Source organism: Cavia porcellus, unplaced genomic scaffold (genome assembly GCF_034190915.1).
Source record: "Cavia porcellus strain 051 isolate PalLab524CR breed Dunkin Hartley unplaced genomic scaffold, mCavPor4.1 scaffold_20, whole genome shotgun sequence".
Classification (NCBI taxonomy): Eukaryota; Metazoa; Chordata; class Mammalia; order Rodentia; family Caviidae; genus Cavia; species Cavia porcellus.
Window position 1 is genome coordinate 33,949,728 of NW_026947503.1, and position 27,948 is coordinate 33,977,675.

The 27,948-nt window shown below is 41.5% G+C and overlaps 2 protein-coding genes and 4 non-coding genes across 10 annotated transcripts; all 6 read left to right on the top strand.

Annotated features, from left to right (window-relative positions):
• The first annotated feature begins 16,080 nt into the window (after positions 1-16,080).
• Rpl17 (ribosomal protein L17) lies at positions 16,081-19,945 on the top strand. The gene is made up of 7 exons (XM_013157218.3): positions 16,081-16,150; positions 16,914-16,966; positions 17,048-17,088; positions 17,460-17,594; positions 17,832-17,930; positions 19,221-19,412; positions 19,854-19,945. The coding sequence occupies exons 2-7, from the start codon at positions 16,927-16,929 to the stop codon at positions 19,899-19,901; spliced, it is 555 nt and encodes a 184-aa protein (XP_013012672.1). The 5' UTR covers positions 16,081-16,150; positions 16,914-16,926; the 3' UTR covers positions 19,902-19,945.
• On the top strand, positions 16,776-16,841 carry LOC111758091 (small nucleolar RNA SNORD58). The gene has a single exon (XR_002792325.1). It is a non-coding gene; the product is annotated as a small nucleolar RNA SNORD58 (small nucleolar RNA).
• On the top strand, positions 17,162-17,227 carry LOC111758088 (small nucleolar RNA SNORD58). Its single transcript, XR_002792322.1, has one exon. It is a non-coding gene; the product is annotated as a small nucleolar RNA SNORD58 (small nucleolar RNA).
• LOC111758090 (small nucleolar RNA SNORD58) lies at positions 17,681-17,745 on the top strand. Its single transcript, XR_002792324.1, has one exon. It is a non-coding gene; the product is annotated as a small nucleolar RNA SNORD58 (small nucleolar RNA).
• On the top strand, positions 19,466-19,530 carry LOC111758089 (small nucleolar RNA SNORD58). The gene has a single exon (XR_002792323.2). It is a non-coding gene; the product is annotated as a small nucleolar RNA SNORD58 (small nucleolar RNA).
• A 1,735-nt stretch (positions 19,946-21,680) lies between the features above and the next one.
• CUNH18orf32 (chromosome unknown C18orf32 homolog) lies at positions 21,681-26,229 on the top strand. Of its 5 annotated transcripts, none has more exons than XM_013157222.3 (5): positions 21,681-21,889; positions 22,446-22,508; positions 24,123-24,257; positions 24,800-24,990; positions 25,537-26,229. In XM_013157222.3, exons 4-5 carry the CDS (start codon positions 24,826-24,828, stop codon positions 25,597-25,599), a joined length of 228 nt encoding a protein of 75 aa, XP_013012676.1. In that variant the 5' UTR covers positions 21,681-21,889; positions 22,446-22,508; positions 24,123-24,257; positions 24,800-24,825; the 3' UTR covers positions 25,600-26,229. The 5 variants fall into 5 exon arrangements, with proteins under 5 accessions (XP_013012676.1, XP_063087773.1, XP_013012675.1 ...); XM_063231703.1 differs by having other exon boundaries at positions 24,803-24,990; XM_013157221.2 differs by lacking the exon at positions 24,123-24,257.
• The last annotated feature ends 1,719 nt before the right edge of the window (positions 26,230-27,948 follow it).

The following is a 27,948-nucleotide window of genomic DNA, read 5'->3' on the forward strand; positions in this document are numbered from 1 at the left end:
ATATCTCCAATGTTTTGGTTTTGTCGGTTTTATCCTTTACGGTTTTGTTCAATAGTATTACAACTAACGATATAGGCAATTCTATTAGAAATAGCGGGAGGCATTAGGGTAACCATTGTTGATCACCTTGTATTATGTTTTTATATTATCTATTATATCCACCCTTTTGACTTGACCGATTCTGTTCTGTCATGTCACATTTGGTTTTACTCTCTTCCAAAAAAGCAATAAGAACAGTGGGAGCAATGAAACCCAAAATGTGTAATAGTCACTGTACAAAAGAGAGGAAAAGAAAATGCTCTAAACTATATAACTGCATGTATATTTAAATGTATAAGACAGAAAATGATATCACAGAGTTCTAATGGATCATTGAACAGAACTGTTTGCAGTATCATTGCTGGAATGTCCACTCTACAAACTTTAATTCTGTGACTTGAACAATTATTTCTAAGATGGCAATATGTAATCTATTAACTAGTGATTTCCTACTGCGCATTTTTTTTCTTCTGTAAATCTGTATAACTTGTACCCTTCACTGTTTTTTTTTCTTTTCTTTTCTCCTTAAATAAAAATTAAAAAAAAAAAAAAAAAAAAAAAAAAAAAGAAAGAATCTTGCCCTAGGCCGGACACTGTGTCCCCAGGAATTTACCTGTGGCGTGAAATGAATTCCAATGGGCTGCCTGTGCATCAGTAATACCCCTTAGGCTCCACCCCAAACCTAAGCTACATGTATGCCCCCATTCCACGTGTCCGATGTAGAGATTGCCAGACCCCGGAGAGAATGCTGGACCCCGGTGGGGCGGGGGCCTCTCCCCGTATTCTTAAAATAAAGGTCATTTATATTTCATACTTCTTTCCAATTCTATCACTCCTCACTTGTTAGGTTCTTTTGTATATGTTCTTCGGCCTCACAGACTCACTGGTTTTTCTCCATTGCCAACTGTCCCTGCCAAGCGGCCTCCCCGTGTTGTCTTGTTTTCAGTTGTGCAATGCTTTCTCCGTTCTGCTGGGAGGGGTCCCAGCTTGTGTTGTCTCTGTCTTGTGAGCAGTAGCCTTTTCAAAGCTCACCGCAGTGCAAGAAAATGTTTTTATTTTCACCATTGATTCAGTGTGTTTTTTTATCAGTCCCTTTTACGGCTTGTGGTGGTCTGTTTCCCGAGGTATGAAGGAGCCAAAGAAAATAACTTGGAAATCAAAAATTATTTATTAAAGCACAGGCCTGGCAACACAGCCTCCAACAGCCAATATGGAAGACTGCGCGCTGGACAGCTAAGGGGCAGGTAACACAGCAAACATCTGCTGGTCTCACAATGCAGGGGGGTTTTCACAGGGGCACTAGCACTACAGAACAGAAACACAGTCGTTACATTCCTCAAGAAGAGCAAGGTTCAGGTAAGGGTTGGGCTAACAAGCAAGTTTAGATTAGGTAAACATCCTCTGGGGAAGGCACATCTTGCAAACAAACAAATTATCCTGCAAACAAGCAAGTTTAGATTAAGAAGACACTCTGTTCTGCTCTTAGAGTTATCTTTGATCTTTCTCTTGCCTCTGGGGAGACTTATGAGGGGGTTTTATATAGATTACAACAGGCTTGAGTTCAGTCTTTGTTTCTCGTGCAACTAGGTGAGGCATTCCTCAGTGTCAGACTTGTGTTGTTGAGGGGTTTTGTTTTGTTTTGTTTTTTATCCCTGTGGCCCAAAGGTAATTTGGGTCTGTAGTTTTGGAGTAGGTCTTTTTTCAGCAGGGGAACTGGACAATTTGGAAGATAAAGGAATTTATGTTGATCCTCTTTTTTGTTGTTGTATAACTCTCAGACCAAAAAAATGGCCTCTTTTAGAGACTCTGGTGGCTCTAACAATAGTGACATGGTTTTTTGATAATGGTCCAATGGGCTGTGTCTTTACCAAATGTTTATTTCCGCCATCTACCAGAAAGTCCATTAGCGGGTCTGCTGTAGTGAGTCCCCAGTGCCTGCAAGGTGTTAGGATGCATGGCAGAAAGAAAAAGCAAGATAAAAAATGATGAAGCAGTGAGGAACTGGGATGACCAGTGGTTCACAGGGAACAAAAGGCCGTGAAGCAGCCAGAACCAGGGGTGTTTTGATTACATCTGTGTCAAGAACAACGCCTCCACTGAGCTAAATTCCCTTCCCTTGAACAAAGCATTCTTGCAAGGATGAGACAAGGGACAGTAAGGAGACTGCTGTTTCCTCAGGGGAAACTATTTCCCATGTTGCTTTAAAGATCGTTATTGTCCTCTGCTGGTTTTACCTTGCCCTTGTGAGTGCCACAGCATCACTAGCTGTAGGGCTTCAGCTGTGGCCAGAAGACAGCAAGGAGTTTCTTCATTCTAATTTGGCTCAAATGACAGGACAAGGAATTACTGAACATTCCCTAGACTCAATTTATTATCTGTGTTCCCCAACACTCCATCAGTTGGCTCTCTATTCTCATTGTGACCATGGGCTTTTAGGCGTCTAAGGCTTTGGCCTAGTCTGGCCTAGTCCTGGCAAGCATTAGTTCCTAGAAATGACTCAAGTATATCCTCCTCCATGGTAGAGTAGTACTTCATTGTATATATTTTTTAAAACCCACATGTTCATTTATTAGCTGATGAACACTTAGGTGGTTTCCAAATTATGAACTATTATGACTGTGTTGCTATAAACATAGATGTACATATATCTATGTACATATATCACTGTGACATGATGCTTTAATGATTTTGGGAAGATACACAGAAGGGGAATGACTGGGTCAAATAGAACCTCAGGTCCTAGTTTTTTTGGTTTTTTTTTTGTCTTTTTCCTTTTTATTGGTACCAGGGATCGAACTCACGACTGCCTGCTTGTAAGGCAGGCGCTTATGCCGTTGAGCTAAATCCCCAGCCCCAGATCCTAGTTTTTTGAGAGATATCTTCACTGATTTCCACAATGGTTGCACCAATCTGTATTCCCGCGAACAGTGGAGTTTTCCTCAAAGCCCCACCAGCCTTTGTTAATGGTTGATTTCTTGATATTAGTCATTCTTTCTGAAATGAAATAGAATCTTATTGTTTTAATTTGTGTCTGTTATGTGACCAATGATGTTGAACATTTTTTTATATATTTTCTGTCTGCATTTCTTCATCTGAGAAGTATGCATCCATCTAAAATGCCCATTTTTGGATTGAGTAAATTTGGAAGGTATGATTTTTTTGAATTCTTTATATGTTCTTGATAGTAATCCTTTATCTGAGGAACAGCTGGCAAATATTTTTTCCCATGTTGTGGGCTGTCTCTTCACTATGAGCCAACATTTTAATGGAGTGGGTTTTGATGTTCTCCCTCCTATATCTACTCTGTTATGATACAAATCACTTTCTTAAGCATTTCTGTTTTATGTGAATTTGATCATTTTCTTCACAGGAGTTTTTAGAAGAAACATGATTTTTTAAATTTATTTTTTTAATTAAGGGAAAAATAAAAATAGCAAGATATAGTAATTTTTTTGATTTCCTATTAACTTGATTTGAACCTCTGTATTGCTCTCTCCATCTTGTTTTGACTGATTTTACTCTATTCTGTTTTGTTTGACAGTATCAAGTTTGAGGGTTGTAGGCAACTACTTTGAAGGCAATAAGATTCACTATGATGCCCACTCTGGTTTGACTATTATCTTCTTTTGAAGTCCTGTAATGGCTCCAATGTTTTGGGTTTATTGGTTTTGTTCTGTACTGTTTTGTTCAATTTTACTATACCTGATGATATAGGCAATTCTTTTTAAGGTAGCAAGAGGCATTATGGTAACCATTGTTGATCACCTTGTATTCTGTTTTTACATCATGTACTATGTCCATCCTTTGTTTTGACTGACTGCTTTTGTTTTGTCACATTTGGTTTTATTCTCTTCCAAAGAAAAGTAATAAGAGTGGTGGGAGTAATAAAACCCAAAATGTGTAATTGTTATTGTAAAAAGGAGAGGAAAAGAGTGCTCTAAAGGATACAACTGCAAGTGTGTTTAGGTGTGTAAGATAGATGACCATATTACTAAGTTTTTGTTGGATCATTGAACACAACTGTTTGTAGTCTCACTGTTTGAATGTCTTTAATGCTTTAATGTCTGTGTATGCTTTAATTTTTAACTTGAACAACTATTTCTAAGATGACAATATATAATCTATTAACATGATTTCTTACTGTTTATTTTTTTGAAATTTTGTATTACTTGTACCCCCTTTCTGTTTCATTTTTTTCTCTTTAAATAAAAATTTTTAAAAAAGGAACAACATGAGCTCCACATAATTAATGAGTAGCCATACATATTTATTTTTCAATATACTTTCACATGCTTTCCTTGATATACATATGCTTTCCAGTCTTGTCATTCTCTCTCTCATTTTTATTTATTTTTTTTTTTTTGAGACAGGGTCTTGCTATGTACTTTATTCTACCTTGAACCCACTTTGTAGTCCTGACCTACCTCAGACTCCTGGTGATCCTCCTGCCTCAGCCTCCCAAGTGCTGGAATTATAGTGTGTGCCACCATGCTTGGTTTTACCTCTCTTTTTACCTCTTTAATAGGACAAAACTTTCATTGTACAAAATCCTCTTAAAGTGGGTTCGTAAACAATATAGGAATCCAAGCAGACAAATTGATAAATTTGTAATTTAATTAGTTGAGCTCAGTGACCATTCGCATGGACTCCTTTCAGAATCTCATTGAGTGGCCACGAACTAGAAAATTACAAAACCTTTAAATGCAGAACCACAAAAAGACATGCTGTTGGAAACAATTTAGCTAGAATCTTACATTAATTTTTGGTTGACACCTGTATCCTGCTTCTTTTGTTGAGCAGGTTTTTTCTCCTGGGGGCTCACTCTGCTTTTCTCATGGGACTTATACCCTGATTAATTTTCCATTTTCTTTGATCAAATACAGGGAACTAGCTAAATGCAGGACTCAAGATGGCATAAGTTATGCAAACTACAATAACTCTCATACAAAAATATCTTTTATACTCATAGCCTTTTTTTTTTTTTTTGTCTTTTTCCTTTTTATTGCTACCAGGGATTGAACTCACCACTACCTGCTTGCAAGGCAGGCTCTTATGCCGCTGAACTAAACCCCCAGCCCCATTCATAGCCTTTTTAATTTTTTTATTTACTATAAACTTTTTAGTGCCAAGCATGGTGGTGCACACCTGTAATCAGCACTCGGGAGGCTGAGGCAGGAGGATCATTGTAAATTCGAAACCAGCCTGGGCTGCAATACCCTGCCTGGCAGGGTGAGAAGCAAAGCTAACAACTGGGTCACCTGGAAACTTGGAGGTCTGTTGGGAGCCGCGGCCGAGCCCGGTCGCCTTACTTGGCGGACGTGAGGCCTGTAGGAAAGAGCAAAGCCTGAGCTAGATTACCCCTCCCATCGAGTGTGCTAAGATGGCGCTTATCTCCTGCTTCCTGCTTGGTAAACAACCCGCCCTGTAAGATTTCCTGCTTCACAACCCGCCCTGTAAGATAGTCTGCCTAGCAACAACTGATGTTAGCCAATCAGCCCGCATCGCGCGCTTTGAACTGATTGGCCACTGTAACCCTATAAAAGTGAGTGCCTCTCCCGCCACGAAAAAGAAGAAGCAGAAGAAGCACGCAAGGAGCTGCGGAGAGCGGACCGGTAGAGGCTTCGGGACAGACTGTAGGGAGAAGCACGCAAGGAGCCGCGGGGAGCGGACCAACAGAGCTTCGGCCGGGAGGATTCCCGGGGCAGGCTGTACGGAGAAGGAAAATAAAAGAAAAGGTTGTCCACTGCCAGACTTTGTTGTGTGTCCTTCCTGCCGGCCGGGAGTGACACCGACAGAGGTCAACCTGGGCAATCAGAAAAATGTGGGTGTCCAGGATGAGCAGTGAGGATAGTGGGCAAGAGTACAGGCTTCCCAGATGGATGTGTTAGAGTTTGACTGTAATAACAAAGTTTCTGAGAAAGTCAACTTAAAGGAAGAAAGGCTTATTTTGACTCTCATTTCAGAGACCTCAGTCCATGGTGAGCTGGTTCTGCAGCTGTGAGACAGCCAGAGTGGGGTGGAGTATCGGGTACCTGGCCAAGAGTCCCCCAGTTGTCAATATCAGGAACCCAGTCAAGAGTCCTGATTGTCAATCTCAAGAATATCGCAAGAAAAATAAAAGACAGAAACAGGTATCTTATTCCAACAATGGTTGGGAAATCAAAGTCCCTGGATCCAAGCTATTCACTCCCAAACAGCCACTATTTATTTAGTCTATACAATGATAGATGGGGCCAGCAAAGGATCACGATTCATCCAAAGATTCCAACTGCAGAGTGCATCGATAATCTTATGTTTGAAGTATTTTGACTGGAGGATAATCTTGTGGTTTAAAAGGCATAGATGATTTTATGCTTAGAAGTATCTTGTCCGTCCTAATCCTAAGGTAATTTAAGAAGGCATAGATGATTTTATGCTTGGAAGAGTCAATGGGAAATCCCAGATGGGTGGTATCAACAACAATCCAATTCTTCCTTTCATCCCACAGAGAAATACGCAAAACCAGTCACTGTGAATTTGTGGTCCCCAACGATGGAGTAAAGCTGTTTAACTCATGCAAGCCAAGAAGCAGAGTGGGGAAAGAGCCAGCACGAAAGGGGCCAGGGACAACACATACCCTCAGAGCCACTCTCAGCACGACTTCGTCCAATTAGACCTCACCCCCTGGTAAACCCAATGAACTAGAAACTTGACCAATGGACTATCCATTGATCAAATTAGCTCCCTCATTATCAGGGGAATTCCAGGGTTTTGGTGCCCTAAAGAAAGAATTGGACAAGACCACAGGCGGCACAGGGTACATTTATTGAAGGAGAAAAAGAAGTAAGCTCTGCAAGGCAAGAGTGATCAGCAGACTCATGGTGGTCCTGAGGATAAGGGAAAATGATCTTTTGTGTCCAAAATCCCCAGACTGACTTCTCCCACATACAAATAAGGTACTGAGACAACAGACCTATCAAAAGACTCACTTGACTTACTGCCAGATGTAAATGAACTGAAAATAACATTTTTCTGATTGGAATCATGTACCGAGCTCAGGAGCTGTGGAGTCTTTTTGGGGGAGGGGATTTGAAAAATAATCTATTTAATTTCTTTTTGTGCATGTTTGTTTTTGTTCTGTTTTGTTTTTGAGACAGTCTTGTTTTGTATTTCAGGCTGACCTGGACTCATTATGTAGCTCAGGGTGGCCTCTAACTCGCAGTGATCCTCCCGTCTCAGCCTCCTGAGTGCTAGGATTACAGGTATGCACCACCAAGCCCAGTTTAATTGACTTCTTTTTTGAAACAGGGTCTCACTATGTATGTAGTCCCAGCAATCCTCCCGCCTCTACCTCACAAGTGCTGAGCTTATACGCCTGTACCACCACACATGGCACATACTCACTTTGGATCCTGTGTTCTGTGCATGTCCTGACTTTTTATGATTTTGAGATATTCTGCAAGCTGTTTTTTCAGATTTTCCCACCCCTAATCTCTAGCTCACAATCTCTTCCTAAAAGCCCCATCTCTGAACACAACTGCCTTGGAGTCCAAGCCAGCAACACGTGAGCTCTGGGGGACATAACCAAGTCCAAGCAATTGGCGTGGGTATAGGTTCACAGATGGCTCTGTTTCTTCTGGAGCCAAATTCTCTCATCTGTAACATGGAACAATCAGACTTATCCTGGTAGCCCCAGGCAGTGCTTCTCAGACACCACTTCAGGAAAGCTAGGAATTCTCTTCGAAGATTAGCATTCGAAGATTGGCTGGAGAAAACTGGCTCTGCCCAAGGTCAGATCTCCTTCCTGGGCAGCCCACAGCCAATCACAGATTACGGGGGAAGTACTGAAGCCCAGTTCCTCCTTGAAACTGGGACAATGGAAGGATCCCTTAGCTCCAGGGCTCTGTTGGGTTGAGGTGGGTGTGGGCTAAAGCTTTCAATGGTCTGCATCACCCTCACACCAATTCTGCCCCTCACCCCTCCACACCCCTCCAGAAATGTGTGGATATTAACCTCTGTCTCTGACATCTTCCTGGGGAGCCCACATTGCAACATCTGTCCCAACCAGCTGTGAGCTTCCATAAACTGAGACATGCGGCCAAACGCCCAGGCTCCCCTGCACCTCAGTCTAATCCATTTGTCCAGGATGCAGCCAGGAAAACCTGCAACATACATGCGGTAGCTTCTTCCTTAGGTGGAACCTTCCACTTCAGGGAAAGAGAAAAGAAAGGGAGTGAGAGAGAGAAAGAAAAGAAAAAGCTGGGCATAGAGGTGCAACCCTGCCATCCCAGCACCCTGGGAGGCTGAGGTAGGAAGTTGCAAGTTCAGCCCAGCCTGGGTAACTTAACAAGACCCATCTCAAATTAAAAGTAAAAAGTTCTGAGGATGTACATCCACCAAAAAAACAGTACCACAAAGAGACAGACAGAAGACAGAGACAGAGGTAGAGAGAAAGGGGAGCAAGAGGAGGAGGAAGGAAAAGGGAGAGAAGCAAACAGTGTGAACTCTGCTCTCTGGCTCCTCCTCCTGCCTCAGCCACCTAAGTGCCGGAATTATGGGCCTGTGCCACCATACCCAGCCTGTGCTTTTCTTAAAAAGGCGGAAAACACAGGAAAATGTGGCTCGCTCTTTAGAAGGGCACTAGCCTCTTCCATAGGTGTGGACACAGTTTTTGTTTTAGTTTTAGCTTTTTTAAAAATAGGTAATTTATTCTTTGGATTTTCTGGACCTACGAGTCAACTGCTTTTCCTCAAGCCATCGTATAGTTACAATAGTTACGGTTGAGGTGGCTGTGGGCTCGAGCTTTCAGTGGTCTGCATCACAGCCTGCATCATCCCCTCAATAATGGTCCCTCCCCACTCCCTACCATACTTGTAGTATTTCTGAGGAACTTTAGATGTGATGGGTCTGGTAGGGAAGAAACCTAAACGTACTCTTGCCCAACGCTCATGGATGGCTTTAAATAACTTTGGCTGAGTCTTAAAAGTTGCAGTCTTCTTATAAAGTACACTTTTTAGTTATGATTTCCCAGTCTCATTTTTACCTGTGTTTCATTTCTCCTATCCTACCTTGTTTTTTAAGTTTTCTTCTGTGGCTGCCCCAGATGCTTTGTAGCCAGTGCATTGAGTACCATGGGCTCTGCATATTTTGCTTAGACTGTAACAGGCTTCAGTCCTGGACCTGCCCCAGATAACTGCTCTGCAGCACCTCTAGATGGCTCTGTCACTCTGCAGTCTTCCTCCTTAGGTCCTCAAGAGTCCCCTCCTCATAACCAATCAGAATTTCTGACACTACCCATGTACAAGCCCACCTTATTGTTCCCATACAAACAATGTCCCATATCCTTAGCAGGTTCATTCCGTGTGTTGTTTCTCTTTATGCTGAAACAGAATTCCCCCAACTCACCCTTGAAAGAAAAAAAAAATTCTGGATGGTATTTTTGCCTATTCATGATTTCTATCTCTAGTAAGGCATACTGAGCTGGTACGCTATGAGCTGCTACACCAAAGATTACTGGGAGCTGAGACTAGTAACACCAAAGACATCTAGCAGTCAGAGAACTACAGAGAGCAACTAAGAATTGCTAGATCTGCCTTATGCAGTGGCCAGGAGAGTTCTCAAGGACTGCTAGTAGCTATTGGTTCTGAATGGTAAGTGAAAGAGTTTTGGCCCAGACAGGACACTGTAGCGGGTAAAGCCTCAGGTGGAACCAAGGAGCTCCATCTTCCTCACCCCTAGGAATTTACCTCTGGCGCCAAACGAGTGCCAATGGGCTACCTGTGCATCACTAATGCCCCTTAGGTTCCACCCCAAACTTGGGTTACTTATATGTGCCCACACCACGTGTCCACCAGAGAGAAAGCCAAACTCCAGTGGTGGTGGTGGGGGGGTTGTTTTCTCTCTCCACATTCTCAGAATAAAGGCCTCTTTTATCTTATACTTCTCATCTTTTGAACGCACTATAATCTTATCAGCAAGAAAGGCTGCTAACACTAAAAGAACTGATAGCCACGGCATTCAAAGTCCAGAACTGTTAACACTAACAGAGCTACACTTTGCCAGCTGTTATGGTTTATGTCAATGGCCCTCCCAAATCTCATGCAATCATGGATGCTGTTTAATCTAGCATTTGTGATTGGTTCATTACCTATTACTCAGATTGACGGTGTGAGTGCTACACCCACCCAAGGGTGGAGCCAGCATATAACAGTGGAAAGAAGACATGTCTTTCTCTCTTCCTGGTTCACATTTGCTGTTCACTGCAGCCCCACCATGCCACCCTGATGCTTGGAGCCAGCTGAATATGGACTGAAACCTCCAACCTGTAAGAAACAACCCTTCCCTTCCCTAACTTTGGGCATCAGGTATTTAGTCTCAACAACCAGAGAGAAAAGTAACTAAGACATCAGCTCATGATTTCTATATCAACTAAGTGAGACCCCTCAGCCAATTGATGACATTTTAGAAGCCCATATGGGGCCCTGCCCTTTAGAAGATCCTGAAGAAGAGGGTGGACAGTGGCAACAGTTATAAATTTATCAAGAATTGGTGCCACTTGTTTTCCATCTTAAAAGCAGCTAAGAATCCACGTTACCTGGAGACACCAGCCCTAGTAAATCCACAAACCCACAGTGCTTTAAGTATTAAAATGTCATACAAACCAGGTGTGGTGGTGCATGCCTGTTATCTCAGCACTTAGGAGGCTGAAGCAGGAGGATCACTGTGAGTTCAAGACCAGCCTAGGATACAAAGTGAGTTCAAGGCCAATCTGAACTGCATGGTGAAACCCTCTCTCAAAAAGACAAAACACACACACACACACACACACACACACACACACACACACACACATAAGCAAGCAATGGGAAGGATGCTCAGGATTTAAACTAGGGTCTTTGCACTGAACTACATCCTCAACCCCTTTCTGATGTTTTATTTTGAGGCAGGCTCTCACTAATTTGCTGAATTTCCCAGGCCAGGCTTGCATTTATGCACCTCTGTCCCCAGATACTGTAGTGACCAATGATCTTTTTTCAGGCCCTTACTGTCCTGTTTGAAGAATTGGAGAGCAAATGAAATATGTAAAAGCTTAATATTTATTAGAAGTAAAGCAGGAAGATAAGAAATGCTCCAAAGAAGAGGTGCCTTAAAGAAAAGAGAAGGAAAAATATGTCCTGCATGCAGGATGGGCCACTGCAAGAGCAAGAGAACAGTGGCTGCATGACCAGTGGCTGCCACCTTTTACATCCTCCTCCTGATGTTAGACCTGGGCTGTCCCACGCAGTGCTCTGCACGTGCGTCCCAGTCATGACAGACAGGTCCCTGCAACTAACAGGTCACACAGATTGTCTAGCCACTTTGCCATGCTGTAATCTCCTGCCTCAGCCTCCTAGAATGCTGGTAGTAGAGGCATATATCACCATCTCTGGTTTCAGATAAGTAATTTTTAAACTCTTTACTGAAGTATAAGATACAAACAGAAAAGGCCTCATGTGCCCCCTGCACACACACACTCACTGACCCAATGGCAATGAGCAGTCCTGGAACCCCTGTGAACATAGTTATTGGGAATGGTGGCCGTAGGCAGGTGCCATGGGGATGCTGCGAACTGAACCAGCTCCACTTCCAGTGAGTAAATTCACGGAGAAACAGGAATGGATAACAACAGAAAATGGAACAGCGGGACTCAGCAATTTTTCACAGCATGATTTGAGGGATATTTACTGTAGTCTGCCTGACGGTGGGCCAAGATTGAAAAATCAAGATGAATTTTGTGCTTTGGAAAGTGTGAAAGCTGCCTTTGAAGTCTCCCCTCCTCTTACTAGGAGAAACAACCAAAGGTGAGAAAGCACTTGCAGAAAATCCAGGGCTTGTCAAGAAGTCTTGTTAGGGAGGTGGGGGGGTGGGGGGGTGTTAGCTCAGTGGCTTAAGTGCCTGCTTGGCAAACGCAAGGTCATGAGTTCAATCCCCGGTACAAAAAAAAAAAAAAAAAAGAAGAAGTCTTGTTACGGAGATGGGTGGCTGATGAAGACATCACGTGGCCGCTGAACTAGGTGGTTTCAAGAGCAAGGAAGTGATGAGAAACACTTGCAGTTGACTGAGGAGTGAAGCTGCACCCTAAATAAACTAGTGTGAAATCACTTACTTCAACATGGTTGTCTTCTATTAGTGAAAGGTAAAAATTTTAAAATATAAATTTAGCCAGGCATGGTGGATTACAGCCATTCCTGTAATGCCAGCACTCGGGAGTCTGAGGCAGGAGGATCACTGAGAGTTCAAGGCCAACCTGGGCTACATAGTAATTTCAAAGCCAGCCTGAACTACACAGAGAGATCCTGTCTCAAAAAAAAAAAAAAAAAAAAAAGAAAAAAAAAAAGGGTTAGCAAAAATGTAATGATGGAAAACCTGCCCCTGAAAGAAAATACAGTACTCATAACTTCCTAATGATTGCAGATAAACATAATGTGCATCATTTTTATATGCAATTGCAAAAAACATCAAAACAGCATGCAGGATTTGGAATCACATTTATTTTACAAAGACGGGCACAGACAGGAAACCAATTGTCTCTAAAAATGTTAGACCTCAAAGGGCCAGGGGAGGGAGTTTTTTTACAGGGTTTCAAAGGGGAGGTGCAGTGCTAAGAATATAGATTAGCAGCACATTGCCTGCCTGGAAAGCAAAGGTCCTGAGTTTGATTCCCCATACAAAAAGTGGGAGAGGGGGAGGCACAGAGACAGAATTCTACATTGTCTTTGATTGGTTTTTACAGTATGTGTCAGAGTGACCAGTCAGTTTCTAGGAGACAGTGGTAAAAGAAACTATTACCTACTAACAGACTGGCTGGGGATATTTTCTGCTACAATGCATCTTACGATTTTTAGACTAGGCTGTAGATTCTGACTTTTAGGATTCATAAAATTACCCATGGTAAAACCTTGGTACAGCAGGGCATGGTGGTGCACACCAGTAACCCCAGCATTTGAAAGGCTAAAGCAGGAGGATCAATGTAAATTTGAGGCCTAGTTGGGCTATATAGTGAGTTTAAGGTCACCCTGCATCACAACAACAAAAAAACCTTGTTACAAAAAATATGCAATTCAAGGATAACATTGTTATCATATAATATTGCAACTTGCATACATTCCTTCCTCGATTTTGAGCCAAATGCTTAAATTATCTTCTTGGAAATAACCAGGAGTGAAAGAAAGTGTCAGTTGCAGTTGTCCAATGTCAGATGAAGAACAACGTATTTTTTTGAGATAGGTTTTGCTATGCCTTTCAGGCTGGCCTTGAACTCATTGTGTAGCCCAAATTGCCCTTGAACTCTTGATATCCAGCTGCCTCAGCCTCCCTGCTGAGATTACAGATGTGCACCACTATTCCCTGTTTAAGAACAATACTTTCCTAATTTTACAATACATTGCATTAAAAAAAAAAAACCATCCCTGCAACACACTGCATTTGCTGATGTTGTTTTTATTCAGTGAAGCAACAGCTTTGCAGAACAATAAGAAAAAATAAAATATTCTGTTTCTTTGGAAATAAAAAAAGGCTTGATGAATTCTCAAAACTGGACCAGTACTCAAGAAGCCATGCATTTGTAACCTGCACACTTAAGCCTCTCTTCTCTCTGTCTTTCCCTTTTGTTTTCTGCTCCTTCCTAATCCTTTTTGTTGAAGAGAAGCCTTTCCTTAATGTTCATTGCTATATTCCAGGCTGATACAACTCTAGATAATGAAGCTCCCTCCCAGTGCATGGATTTCTTACCCAATCTCTGTAATCTCTTTTTCTCTGATAAAAGCTCTTCGTTGATAGAGCCCAGACAGGGATATTACCAGTTCAAATGAGCCCACTACCATCTTAGAGAAATGTAGGTCTCATTTTACTTAGGTCATGACCAGTCCCCCAAGGATGTGTCAATAGGTCACAGAGGACACATCAAGTTACGAGCCTGCCTTTTCTCCAGCCCACGACCTCAGAAGCCTGCCAAAAGAGACAGCATCTCTGTTCTGCTCTCATAAAGAAGTCCCTCTCAGATTTAGCAATAAACTTGCTTGTTGAGTTGTGTCCTGTCTTTCCCACTCCTTCATGGCCCAGAGTGGTGGCGTATGCCTGTATCCCCGGAAGTCTAGGAGGCTGAGGCAGCGACATGCTCAAGCTTGACCTAGGGAATTTAGTGGCTTAGTGTAAGGCTTTGTTTTAAAATATTTAAAAACGTAAAAAGGTAGGAGATGGAGGTGGAAATGTAGTTCAGTACAAAGGCCGTGGCTTCAATCCTTATTGTGGAAAAAAACCTGAGAGATCTGAAGCAGAAGTCTCCTGTCTTCAGGGCCAGTCTTTAAATAAAACCTTTTCATTCCACAACTTTGGTCTCTCAAGTTTCTGGTTGACAGAGGTTCAGCACAGACATTTTTGCTCTGGTACCATAACCAGCCTTCACATTAGTGTTACAGTTAAGTGGGCCAAAAACAGTCCAAGTTCTTGTCTATGACAAGGAAAGAATTGCCAAGTGTACCAGGTGGTAGCTATCCAGGGACAGTACCATCGGGAACAGGCCGAAGGCTGAAGTGGAATGAAAGGGGGCTCATTAATAACTGAGTAATAAAGGGTCACACGCTATGACCCCAGGTGCCCACCCGTGTCTTACTGTGTCAGTAATCTGCAGGTTTGGGTATCAGACTTCTCATCTAAGCCTGAGTAGTCATTAGGGCGGTGTTGTGTTTATGGTTGGAGAGAAGGGAGGTGGTTTGCAATGTTGTCCCTGTTTTAGGATTATGGAAGCATGGATAATCTTCAGGGTGGTGTGATGGAGAGAAGGCTCATTGGCTCCCTCGTTTCTGACAGTATTATCAGGACACAACACTTGAAAGCTAGTTTGTTTTAGTCACCGCCCTCCAAATCCAAACACTATCATGATTTATTAAAAAAGTTTTCTTTTACATAAAATGAAATCTTAAAAATATACTCATATCTTTATAATTTGATTGCTTTTACACAACACTGTTTCAGAACTTGAGTGATTTTCCTATTGTGCTGCTTACTTAAATACTAACACTACTGCTGAAAAAATACTAAAATATCCATAATTTTGCATCAGCATTTAGATGTGATTAAGTCCTATGAAAACAGTTTTTAGCCGGGTGTGGTGGCTCAAGCCTGTAATCCCAGTACTCAGGAGGCTGAGGCGGGAGGATTATTTTGAGTTCCAGACCAGCCTGGGCTACAAAGTGAGCTCAAGGTCAGCCTGAACTGCATAATGAGACCCCGTCTCAAAAAAGACCCCCAAAAAACCCAGTTTTAAAAAATCCATGATTTGCTGGAGATTTAGCTCAGTGGCATAAGTGCTTGCCTGGCAAGCATGAGGTTGTGAGTTTGATCCCTGGTACCAAAAACAAAACAAAATAAAACGAAAATAAAAAATAAAAATTCATGATTTGCCATGTTGTTGATTTAGGAAATCACTCTCTAAAATAGTTAATGATTTCTTACTTACTAGTATTTACACTTCCTATGTGCTAGGACCACTCTAAGTTCTCTGTGAATATTAAACTTTAATCTTTTTAACAATCTTCTATGGTAGGTTCTGTAATTATTATCTTCAATTACACACAAGGAAATGTAAAGATAAAGAAACTGAAGCACGGACAATTTACATAAATTTCTCCAAATCAGACAGCTAGTAAATGGTAATCTTGGAGAGGGGAGAGGGAGGATTTGAAAGCAGTGTCATCTGAAAGGGGCTTGAAGGGGCAACTGGTCTCCAATAGCACAGCAAAAAATATGTAAGTAAATACTTTTTTTTTAATTAAAAATTTTTAAATAAAAATGTTCAGAAACAATAAAAAGTGTTATGGTTCTGTTTTGTAATACGTGACCTAGAATTACAACCTGTTCTTAACTGATATCTAAAACCTTTAACTATTTTTGGCTATGAAAAAAGAATTTTGAGACAGTGCCTAGGAGGAATTTAGGTGGTGGACCACTTTAAAACATATTCTACACTCCCTTGATTTCGCCCTCCTCCCTTCCTTTAGATCGCGTTTCTTCAATTTGAAATCTCGCGAGAAGTCGAGTTCCCATGAACTCTCGCAGGAACCACAATTCTTCCTCTTCCTGTAAGCGGCCCAAGGTGAGTGTTGTAGTGGTTTGTTGGTCCGTGTGTTTAATCCTCCCTTCATCTTCGCCATCCTGGCCTTACCGGCTGTGGTGTCAAGTCCTCCGAGAGGGAAACTCTTAGAGCTTCGATTCATCCCTGAAAGAGGTGTTCCCTTGTGCGGAGGGAGGTGTCGGAGCGCCAGATTTACGACAGAGGGCTCAGCCGGCTTCTGCAGCTTATGGAGGAATGGAACGAACGGGAATGGGGGAGACTGGGCTCTTCCGTTGGTGTGGGCATGGGTTGCCTGGGTCCGTCTCGCTTCCGAAGGTCCAGTGTCCCACGGTGAGCAGTGAACAGGTGGTGTTGAGGCTTTACTCATTTCGTTAGTGCTGCACGCTGGATGGCTCTGGGCGTGGGTGAAGGCCGGGACTGGAAAGCCTGCGTTACTGTGATGGCTGCGTGAGTGAGGGAGGCTTCTATACAGAGAGGGAAACTGATCTTGGCTTTTACCATGCTCACGCGTCACGTTACACTTGAAAGAGCTGGGGCTGGCTTGAAGGGCTCCAAAGGGAAGGGAGAGCGTGATGAGGGTGACTGGTGATCAGTGCTGTCTTCACTGGAAGATCCAGAGCCGGGGAAAGCACTAGGGCAAGGATGGCTGCGGTGATGGCGTTTCTTAGGACACCTTTGGATTAATAATGAAAATAATTACTGTCTGAGCAGCCCTTACCATCAGTAGTTTAATTGCATTAGTTCCTGAAGTATGTGTTATTGACGGGCTAGTGCTGTCTTGCAGGTAACCTGTGAAAATGGTTCGCTACTCTCTTGACCCAGAAAACCCCACAAAATGTGAGTAGAACTTAAACTCGGTTTTTCTATTTTGGGGTGAACATAGAACCCAAAATTAACAAAGACTTTTTTGTTTTTTAGCATGCAAATCCAGAGGCTCAAATCTTCGGGTTCACTTTAAGGTATGGGAATTCGGACTAAGATCTAAAGAAGTTTTACATGTACTACTAGTAGCTTTTGGTTTAAAAATGGTAGCTGCGGTGATGCCTTTCTTAGGACACCTTTGGATTTACCATGAAAATAAATAAAATTCTGAGCAGCTACCTTTTATGTATTTTAAGTACTTTAAGTACACAGTACTTAGAATTTGAGGAAATAAAACTACTTGATAATGCAGGTCAAGGTGGGGTACAATTGGAATAAAAGATGATGGAATTTAAACAGTTTAGGGTTGTGTTTAATTTTCGTTAGCTTCACAGTCTTCCTGGTTCAGTGTTTGCTACAAAAGATAATTCTTTGACATGATTAACCAAGACTTTTATTACTCATTTAGAACACCCGTGAAACTGCCCAGGCCATCAAGGGTATGCATATCCGCAAGGCCACCAAGTATCTGAAGGATGTCACGTTAAAGAAGCAATGTGTGCCATTCCGGCGTTACAATGGTGGAGTTGGAAGATGTGCCCAGGTGAGGACTGTTGAGATAGTTGAAAAGGCAGAAAGGTGAATGGGTGGAACATTGGGTAAGGTCTGCCTTTATCAGGTGCTTTGTGGTTGCTATGATGACGAACTTAGGACACCTTTGGATTAACCATGAAATAAACCATATTCTGAGCAACCATGATGTTGGGCAAAAATAAATTGATCTTGAGTATAATGTTGATGTAAACTAAGGAAAATGTCTAATGGCCCCCCTTTATTTCAGGCCAAACAATGGGGCTGGACCCAGGGTCGGTGGCCCAAAAAGAGTGCTGAATTTTTGCTGCACATGCTTAAAAATGCAGAGAGTAATGCTGAACTTAAGGTACCCAAATCCTTAACATCCCTTTGTATTTGCAATTTAGATGAGTGTTTCACCTTTATTTTCTTGATTGTCTTGGTTCTCAGCAAGTAAATCTCATGCCAAAATTTAATCTAAAATTTTTTTATGAATAAGTCTGACTTTTTTACTGTAGGTGCTTGTGAAGTGTTTTCCCTAGGCTGAGGGTGGGTGGTAGAACATTTGGCCCTACAAACTTCAGGGACAAAAATATGTTTTACCAAATGCCTGTAACTTTTTTCCATGCTGTGGATCTTTTTGGTAATACAGTTGTCAAAGTGACTGCCTTTTAGTGGTTAATGTGGTTTGTTGCCTACATTTGTAAGGAAGAAAAATAGTAAATTTCAGATTAAAAAGTAAACAGGATAGTTGACAAAAGGTTCTCCATTGTTATCTTTCACCCTTTTGCATATAAGTCTAGTACTGAGCTAGAATTATGTTAGAAAGGCTTAGAAATTGGCTTTGCTTTATCCTACACCTCAAGCCCTTTAATGACCTGTAGGGTCATTCATTTAAAAACCTACAAAACCTTGCATGGTGGCACACAGCTGGAATTATTGAGGTAGGATTATGAATTCAAAGCCAGCTTGCAACAGAGACCCTGTCTCAGAAACAACCTATGTTTAAACCCTAGTGCAGTGGTATGCACCTGTAATCTTTAGTACTTGAGAGGCTAAACCAGGCAGATTGCAAATTTAGGCCAGCTTGGGCAATTAGGCAAGACTAGCTCAAAATTAAAAGGGCCAGGGATGCAGCTTAGTGCTAGAACATTTGCCAAGCATGTATAAGGTCCTGAGTTCAATCCTCAGTGCTGTAATGGGGATAGGCGGGGAACACTTGGTTAGTCTGTTTTTGAGACAGGATCTGTTTTAAGACAGTCTGTCCTTAAACCAACTGTTACGGAATAGAACTGAAGGAAGTCCTCAACCACCTTACAAGTCCTGAGATTACAGGTGTGTTCCACTACACTGTTTATGGTTTTTTTGTTTGTTTTTGTTTGGTTTTGGGGAAGTTTTTTTGTTTTGTTTTTTGGTGCTGGGAATCAAACTCATGACATCATACTTGCCAGACAGGCATTTGTGCCACTGAGCTAAATCCCCAGCCCTACCATGCCCAGTTAAAAAAAAAAAAAAACACATTTATTTAGTGCATTGAATTCAATGATGATTTAGGTGCTAATTTCATTAAGGCAAGGGTTTGAGGCATGATGGGGAATTTGTCAGTGATATGGTTTGGTGTTAGAAGTTACTACCTGAGTTTTATCTTTTTTCCTAGGGTTTAGATGTAGATTCTCTGGTCATTGAACATATCCAGGTGAACAAAGCACCCAAGATGCGCCGCCGTACTTACAGAGCTCATGGCCGTATTAACCCATACATGAGCTCTCCCTGCCACATTGAGATGATCCTTACTGAAAAGGAACAGATTGTGCCTAAACCAGAGGAGGAAGTTGCACAGAAGAAAAAAGTAAGCAACTTGGCACCTCGGTTTTGTTGGTACATAATACTAGAAATATTTGGTTGCTGTGATGACTATCTTAGGACACCTTTGGAATCACCATGAAAGGAAAACTATTCTGAGCAACCCTTTACCCTTTTTTTTTTTTTTAAGTTTGGTGACCCTGATTGGTTTCTTTACTAGTAATATATAATAACTGCATTTGATAATAATTAGCTGTGTCATTTTGTCAAAGTGCTCATTATTAGCAAATGATCGTGTTCAGTTCTTGAAGCCAAGGAATTGCCTGGGAATGATTCTATAGTTTTCCCTTCACAATCGCCTTCCATTAACGTTCTCACTTAAATGTTATCTGCTCCTTGCTCTTCTTGGGCTTTTGGTCCCCAGCAAGAGTTGAAACCCAGGATTTATTGTAGGTTTGTCCTTAATGGTCCTTTTTTTTTCTTTCAGATATCTCAGAAGAAACTGAAGAAACAAAAACTTATGGCACGGGAATAAATTATGCATTAAATAAATTCAAATAAAAGTAATATTGTTTGCCATTATTAGTAAACATGTTATCTGTCCTTACAAGATGGATCAAGTGGGTTTAATTAATTGACTCAAACATGCTAGTTGTAGGGTTTTTACATTTTGAAATGAGATAGTTCCTAGCCAGTGGAGCAAACCTTTTAGAGCTTTCAATGATAACAAATTCACAGCAGCATCTATGCCATAGTAGGTTCAATGTTTCTCATAGGTGCCACTTTCTAAACTGGACTCTAGCCCATTTGCTTCAGCCTCCCAAAAGTGCAATTAGGTAATGGAATTCTTGAAACTGATTCTGATCTAATATCCTTAGCAAGATTTAGAACACAGTTCACTCACTAAAAATGCAGCAGGATTGGGTATGATGGCATGTGTCTGTACTACTACCACTGAGAAGGCTGATGCAGGAGGACCAAGTCTTGGGTTTGAGGCCAGCTTGGACTACATAGTAAAACCCTGTATCAAAGACAACCAGAAACATTTCAAAGCTTAATATATTTATACATCCTGCCACCATAATCCATTGCAGAATGTTTTCCCTGACCATAAAGGAAGTTGTGGAGTAGTGAAAAGTGTTGAACATCACTGCCACCTATAGTGAGGATTGAATCTAGGGCTTTTGCACTGAGTTGGGTCTCTTAAGTTGCGTATGCGGGTATACATTCCTATGGAAGCCTGGAGTGCAGGAGTTACATAGGTGTAACTATTCCATGTTTACTCCGTGGCTGTTTGTGGTGTCAGATGGTGCTGCTGTGAACCTTTTTGCATGCAGGTTTTTGTGTAAGTATGCTTATCAAAAGTGAAATTGGCATCTTCAATCTCAGCACTTTTGGAGACCATAAGTGAGACCCCAGACTAAAGTGAGTCCCTGCTGGGGATGTAGCTGGCTGCAGAGACCCTGAGGTCAATCCATGTGGAAGAATGAGTGCCATGATTAGCAACGGTTGGGGTGATGGCAGATATTTTTGAAGAGGCTGCATATGGTTGCCGTGTTTGAGAGCTACAAATCAAGATAATTCAGTGTGATCTGGTGGTTTTGGTACTGGGGATTGAACCCAAGCCCTTCCCACCAGAGCTAACCTGCTTTTGAGATAACTTGGATACTGGAGACAACGTAGCATCCCACGTGCTAAGGATGCATAGTACCCCTGTTTATTTTTTTATTTTTTTTTGTTTTTTTGGTCGTTTTGAGACAGGGTCTCGCTATGCAGTTTGTAGCCCAGGCTGGTCTGGAACTCGCAACGATCCTCCTGCCTCAGCCTCCCGAGTGCTGGGATTACAGGCATGAGCCACCACGTCCAGCTCTTTACCCCTAAATTTAAAGCTGATCCTAAACTCCTGTACTTCAATAAAATACAGTATTTAAACTGGCTAAAAGAGCCAAACCACAATAGCATCTGCAAATAGCGTACGCGTGTGGGCCGTGATGCCTTCTCTGTGCGGTGCTGAGTCAGTCACCCACATGGGTTATTTTCAGTGTTTTCCTTTTCCGTATTCAGGAATAAGGTCTACCTCAGTTCTTGGCAACAATCGGACTCACCCCTCCCCGTCCCCAGGCACTACTAGCTGCCTCCACTAGCCCCGCCTAGGTGTCAACGTTACGACCCCTACGTCCACACGCTGACATAGCGCGCCTTTGTCCGCCCCTAAGAAGGTACCCATTGGCTGAACAGCGGTAGTGCGCCTTTGTCGGACCCTGTGAAGGTGCCCATTGGTTGAACAGCTGCTCGACCCGCCACCGGAAGTGCGGCGTTTGCCTCCTGGTCGTAGATGACCCGGATTTCTCTGTTGGAAGATTCGTGGGGTATCGCCCGTGGTGTGTTCTGTCCTCGGCGTTTCCGAGTGGCTCTGGAGGCTCCAGCGCGCGTGGTCACAAAATCCCAGGCTGGTGCGCGACTCTCCTGGCCACCCAGCCTTGTGGCGGCCTGCGCTCAAAACACCAAGCCCGACTCTTAACGGTATGCTTCGCTCCCTCTCTTGCCTCTGCCGCCCGGGCGCCCTGTGCTTGCCACTGGCCGTTCTCCGCCCTGCCAACCTCGGTGCTTCTCTGTGTGTGTTTCGCGTTGGCATCATTTCCCCTCCCTGATCCTCGCGGTTGGCCCTGCCCATGCCCTCCTGTTTTTTCTGTCGGTTTTGCCTCACGTTCCTTCGAAGTGGCTTTCTCAGCGTAAAGGCGAGTGAAAGGGGACTCGTCTACAATGTCTGCAGTGATTTTAATCCATCTTGCTCACTTTGTTTGCTTGGAGAATAGTTAAAATGATGCCTTTCTTTGCGCCACCTTCTAGGCTTTTCTAACCCGTTGTCTATGGTGTAAAATAGAACGTCAAAGAAACATTTATGAGGATAAGATGAATACAGAAGCTTCCTTCTGAACAGAGCTAAAGTTTTATTGTTATTGTGGTTTAAGTGATTAGTAGCATTTGTTTTTGAGAATTTATTGACATGTGTGCAAACTTATTTAAGACATCAACTACAAAGATAAAAGTGGATTTTTTTTTTTTTTCTTTGAAACAGGGTTTACTGGGTTCGAATTTGCAGCGATCCTCCTGCATTGACTTCTGAGTGCTGGGATTACAGGTGTGTGCCACCACATCTCGCCTAAAAATGAGTTTTTATAATGAACTGCCAGTCACCAGTTTAACCATGCTGGTAAAATTTCCATCTGTTTTGAAGGAGATAATTGGTTTTGAAGGTTATGTCCCTTGTGGTTTTTAGAGTTTAGAGCTAGGGAATGAGAACTAGGAATTCCAGTGTTAATGTACTCTGTTAACCTCTTTGTGGAATAATGGAAGGGTCACAACTTTTGGATCTTTATATTTCTTTCTTTTTTTTTTTTTTTTTGGTATCGGGGATCGAACTCATGACCTCGAGCTTGCCACTGAGCTAAATCCCCAGCCCTATTTTCCTTTTTAGAATAACAGTATGTGAGGACACTGAGCTTTGTATTCACATCCCCAACCCCTACTGCGTTCCTGAGACCGGATACTGTCTAGGTTTAACTTAAGAGAATTAAAGTTCAGTCTCAATGAATAATTGCTCAGACACCATGTAGAAAGCTGTGAAGCAGGTCTCAAGTCTAGGCAATTCCAGTGGAATCTGCTTAACTGTGAAGTCAGGGTACCCTTAAGAGGGTGCATCAAGTCCTTAACCAGATCACCTCTGAAGTCTCTGTAAATCAGATTTTGACTTTGTGACCAAAATAATCCCTTGAAAGATGCTAAAAATTTACTGCTCAATTGGTTTATTTTACTCAGGATATATGTTCCTTAAGACAGATTGTTTTGGTAGATTGTTTTTTTTTGTTTTTTTTTTTTTTTTTTTGTCTTTTTCATTTTTATCGGTACCGGGGATCGAACTCACGACCGCCTGCTTGCAAGGCAGGTGCTTATGCCGCTGAGCTAAATCCCCAGCCCCGGTAGATTGTTTTTGTTTGTTGTTGTTTTGGACTAAGGATCAAGCTTACAACCTTGCACTTGACAGGCAGGTGCTTGTGCCACTGAGCTAATCCCTGGCTGTTTTGGTAGATTCTTAAATTCTTATTTTAATATTTTGAAAATCGGCCTGTCATGGTGCTGCATGCTTGTAATCCTAGCATTTAGGAGAGCAAGGCAGGACAATCTTGATGAGTTTGAAGTCTGCTTGGGCTGCGTAGTTGAGTTTAAGGCCAGCCTACAGTGCACAGTGAGACACTGTTTGAAAAAAACGAAAAAGGTAAATAAAAACAAAGTTTGACATCTTGAATTAGACTTCTCATACTGTTCTGAAGGTGGTGTTCCGGTTTGGTTTGATTTGGTTTGGTTCTGCTTTTGGTTTTTGGTACCTGAAATCAAATTCAAAACCCATGCTTGTCAGACAGGTGCTATGCCACTGAGCTATATCCCCAGCCCTGAAGCTTATTTTTTAAAGCTTGTTATCTTACTTCTAGAAGCTAGGGCTTGCACATGCTAAGCAAGTGCTTTAGCGGTGAGCTGTGTGTCTCCAGCACTTTTTATTTTGAATCAATTTTGCTAAATTGCTCCTGCTTGCTTCCACTGGAATCTTTCTACCTCATTTTCCCACAGTGCTAGGATTTCAGTATGCCACTCCACACATCTTTGAAGAAAATTTTCTATTACTTAGCACATCTTAAATTATGTTCTTATAAAGAAAGGGAGGCCTGAGGGTGTAGCTCAGTGGCCACTCATCTTGCAGGTGCCCTAGTATAAGCTCCAGCACAGGATAAAAAGGGAGGAGAAAGGAAAAGAGAAAAAACATACTGAAGAAGAGTTCTTGCCTGGGAAAAACCAGTTGATTTTTACCCTAGGAATCTTTGGAAGTGGTATCTTGGTAAGTTTCATATTATAGAATTTGCCAAGTGCTGTAAGATTTGGCTAATTGATATTGTCAGATCCTGAAGCTTAGAAATATGGAGACTTCAGAGGTGATCTGGTTAAGGATTTGATGCACCCACTTAAGTGTTGTCTACATTTAAAAGGAAAATAATTCATAATGTGTTGTGCCTTCTTTTCTTAATCTGTGATTGGAGAGTGCAAGGGTACTCAGCCTCCCTGTTTTTTGTTTGTTACGTTTTGTTTTTTGGTGGATTAAATGAGCTATTGTTTATAAACTGCTTGGCACCTGCCAAATACCATTGTCTTCCTTTTGTTACCAAATTTATGGTCAGGAGCCGTGACTGGAAAGGATTGGACGTACATCTCTCCATTCATGTCTACCATCTGTCATTCCTTTACCTTGCTGATAGAAGAATTTTTAAAATATTTTTAACAAATGATGCTTGAAATTTTTTCTTTATTGTAGAGTTGATACCTTAGGTAAAGTCCTTCCATCACTAGCCTAAGATAAACTAATTTTTCCTTTATATGTATCAGCAGCTTAGGACCTCGAGCCTGTGACAATGGTGTGCATTCCTTGCATAGTCATACCGATTCTGCTCTGGATCTACAAAAAGTTCCTGGAGCCATACATATACCCTTTGATTTCGCCTTTTGTTAGTCGTATATGGCCTAAAAAAGCTCTACAAGAGTCCAGTGATAAAAGTAAAAGTCAAGTTGACTGTAAGGTAAGAATTTCCAGATGCCTTGAAGAGGCGGTATTTGAGTAACACTTGGTTTGTAGAAGGACAAGTTTTTAGAACAAGAAGCTTCAATAATTGGTCTCACAGCACTCAGAAGACTGAGGCAGAAGGATCATTGTGAGTTCGAGACCAGCCTGGGCTACAGAGTGAGCTCAAGGCCAGCCCGAACTGCATAGTGAGACGCTGTCTCAACAAGACAATAATAATAATAATAATAATCTGTTTCAATTCAGTAACATTTGGGTTAACCTAAAGTTTCCAGCAAAGCTTCTGATAATGCTTTCGTCCCTTCCCTTATGGCCCAAACAAATTGAAGTTTTTTTGAGAACAAATTTTTAGATAACAGTTGTCTTTAGCATTGATGATTGTTGGGTTCAACTTTGTGTTCTATTGTGCTTGTTTAGTCAACCTACACATTTCTGAATCCAGAATTGTTTCATTCTTGTTGATCATCTGTTTTTAAAGAGAATGTCTCTTATTATCAGTGTCTTTTTTTTTTGTAATAATTCTTAAAATGTTCTTTCATTTCAGGGTGCAGACATAAGTGGACCAACAAAAGGACCAACAGAAATCTGTGATAAAAAGAAAAACTAATGCCATTTTCCCAAAGGATCTCAATTGTTTTAAAAATGGACCTGATAATATAAAGCACCTTTTTCGTAATTATCTCTGACCTTTTCTCTGAGACCAGAATTCAGGGTAGACAGTTTAGATATTCACCTGACACTAATCAGGAAATACATAGTATTTATATTTAAAATATATTTAGTTGTATTTAGTGACTTCATTTCTAGTTCCTTGTTCATTAAAGTAGCTCATTTCTATTATTGCCTTTTTTGAGGATTGGAACAAATTGAAGGTTTGTGCAGTAGACACTTTGTTACTAAATCAGTACTTAAAATCCTAGAGCCTGTAGCCTTTGTTCATATGAATTAGACTGCTGCACACTCTAATTTTTGTGGGTTTTTCTAATTTGAGTGGAGTAAATTTTACCATAAAACATGATAATGATGTGAAATGTAATGGTATAATTACTATCCAACATGGCGGAACAGTTTATCCATGAGAATAATAGTTATTATTTATTGTTCTAAGAAAGGTAGAAAAGATGGAAATAGGAAACTTATTTGAAAAATGAAACATCTTCTATGTAAATATTCAGTGAATAAATTCTAACTTGCATTCCTTCTATTCCTACAAATACATTAAACATTGTTTATCTAATGGCTCTTTATTCTTTTGAGGTCTTTATTGGAAAGAGACATTTTTTACAACATCACAGCACAGTTTTAGTAATGTGATGGCATCTGGATAGTGGTGGGACAGCAAGTAGCTTTTGTTTCCTAACAGACACTCCAGTATGGGATGGTTTCAGCAGTGACTTAACTGGGGACCTGGTCTTTGATCTTGGGCTTCCTCACGTAAGTGTAGGCGTCTGTAGCTATTCAGAGATGATGCGTGCTATCCGTATGCCACACATACTCTATGAAGCAGGGTGAGATTAAGGAGGCCTCTTGCGTTGGGTCCCCAGTGAAAACCATCATTTGATATAAGTCTCAACTATCCTGCCCCAACCCAACTGAGGATAAAGTACATTAGCAACTAAGTCAAGCTCATTAATTTGATTTTCTTTGTCTTCTAGAGGGGAGGTAGTACTGGGGTTTGAATCCAGGGTTTCCTACATGCTGGTCAAGTGGTAATACCACTGAATTACATCACCAGCTTGAATAGTTTTTATGGTATGAAAACTATACTATAAAAATAGCAGAGCTTTGTAGTAAAGCAAGAGCATATTAAATGACAAGTTCATATTCTTTGATTCCCTTCTCAAGCCACAACTTTTTGTATGGCCCTCTAGCAGTTTATTTTAAAATGTTTTTGTTGCATACAGGCATGATCTTACATAATGTCCTTTGTCCCAAAAACTTTGCTTATTACAATGTTACTTTTGGTAGTGCTCCATATTTCTGAGTTATACAGTAGTGCGTCAGTTCACAATCTTAATTTGTTTCACAATTTTGGGGAAGAAGAAGGCTGTGTTCCTGTTCATGGGAAGATAGCCATGGTCATGTTCATCACTAGGTGTGGAATTCATGAACAGAAGCAAACTTTAGCCAGACTCTTCTGTTCATGAACTGAGTTCACGTGTTATATGTATGTATATATGTGTGTGTGTGTGTATATATATATACCTATATATATATTTTTTTTTGTTTGTTTGTTTGTTTTGTTTTAAATCAGTCTCACAGTGTAGCTCAGGTTGGTCTTGAACTCATGGTCTTCCTGCCACAGCCTCCTGAGTATGGACTACAGACATCTTACCATGTCAGCTATAGTCTGCTGTTTTAATTTCTTTTTTTTTTTAACTTCGTTTGCAGTACATAGTCATTACATTTATTGAGGGGAGTTGCTACAAGTACATAACATCTAAATTCCCGTACTCTCCCCTCCCTAAACCCCCCATCCCTAAATTGCCTTTCCATTTGCAAAAGATCTGTCTCCTTGTTTGTACTGCTGTTTTATGAGATTGACTTCCAGTTGTGGTTGCAGTGCACCCAGCATACACTTCTGCTTCCATGCATCCTTTCTATGCTGTTGGGGGGCCACTGAAGAAAGCAAGTGCTTCAGATTGAACCCAGAGCCTTGTGATTACTAAGCATATACCCTTAGTACTAACTATACTCTCATCCCCTATGCTTTAAATTTCTATAAATCATTAATCAGTGTTTATATTTTGACTATGCCCACTGTCTTTAATTTGTTCCTCTAAACCTCTGTTACCTTTGTCCTGCTTGTCTGCCTAGGAAAGCTGCATGAGTTACGTCAATAGGCTTCCCATTCATCTAGGTTCTGCTGGACTTGGAACGTAGGGATACCCAGCAAGAGAGAAGAGTGGTGCTTATTCCCTTGGCTCGCCCATTGCCAGGTGGGCCATGTGTTCCT

Excerpts from the sequence above, each read along its gene's own strand:
- Rpl17 (XM_013157218.3), top strand. The coding sequence starts at position 16,927 with ATGGTTCGCTACTCTCTTGACCCAGAAAACCCCACAAAAT. Across the intron at positions 16,967-17,047 it reads CCCAGAAAACCCCACAAAAT|CATGCAAATCCAGAGGCTCA; the intron begins GTGAGTAGAACT and ends TTTGTTTTTTAG. Across the intron at positions 19,413-19,853 it reads AAGTTGCACAGAAGAAAAAA|ATATCTCAGAAGAAACTGAA; the intron begins GTAAGCAACTTG and ends TTTTTCTTTCAG.
- CUNH18orf32 (XM_013157222.3), top strand. The coding sequence starts at position 24,826 with ATGGTGTGCATTCCTTGCATAGTCATACCGATTCTGCTCTGGATCTAC. Across the intron at positions 24,991-25,536 it reads AAAGTCAAGTTGACTGTAAG|GGTGCAGACATAAGTGGACC; the intron begins GTAAGAATTTCC and ends CTTTCATTTCAG.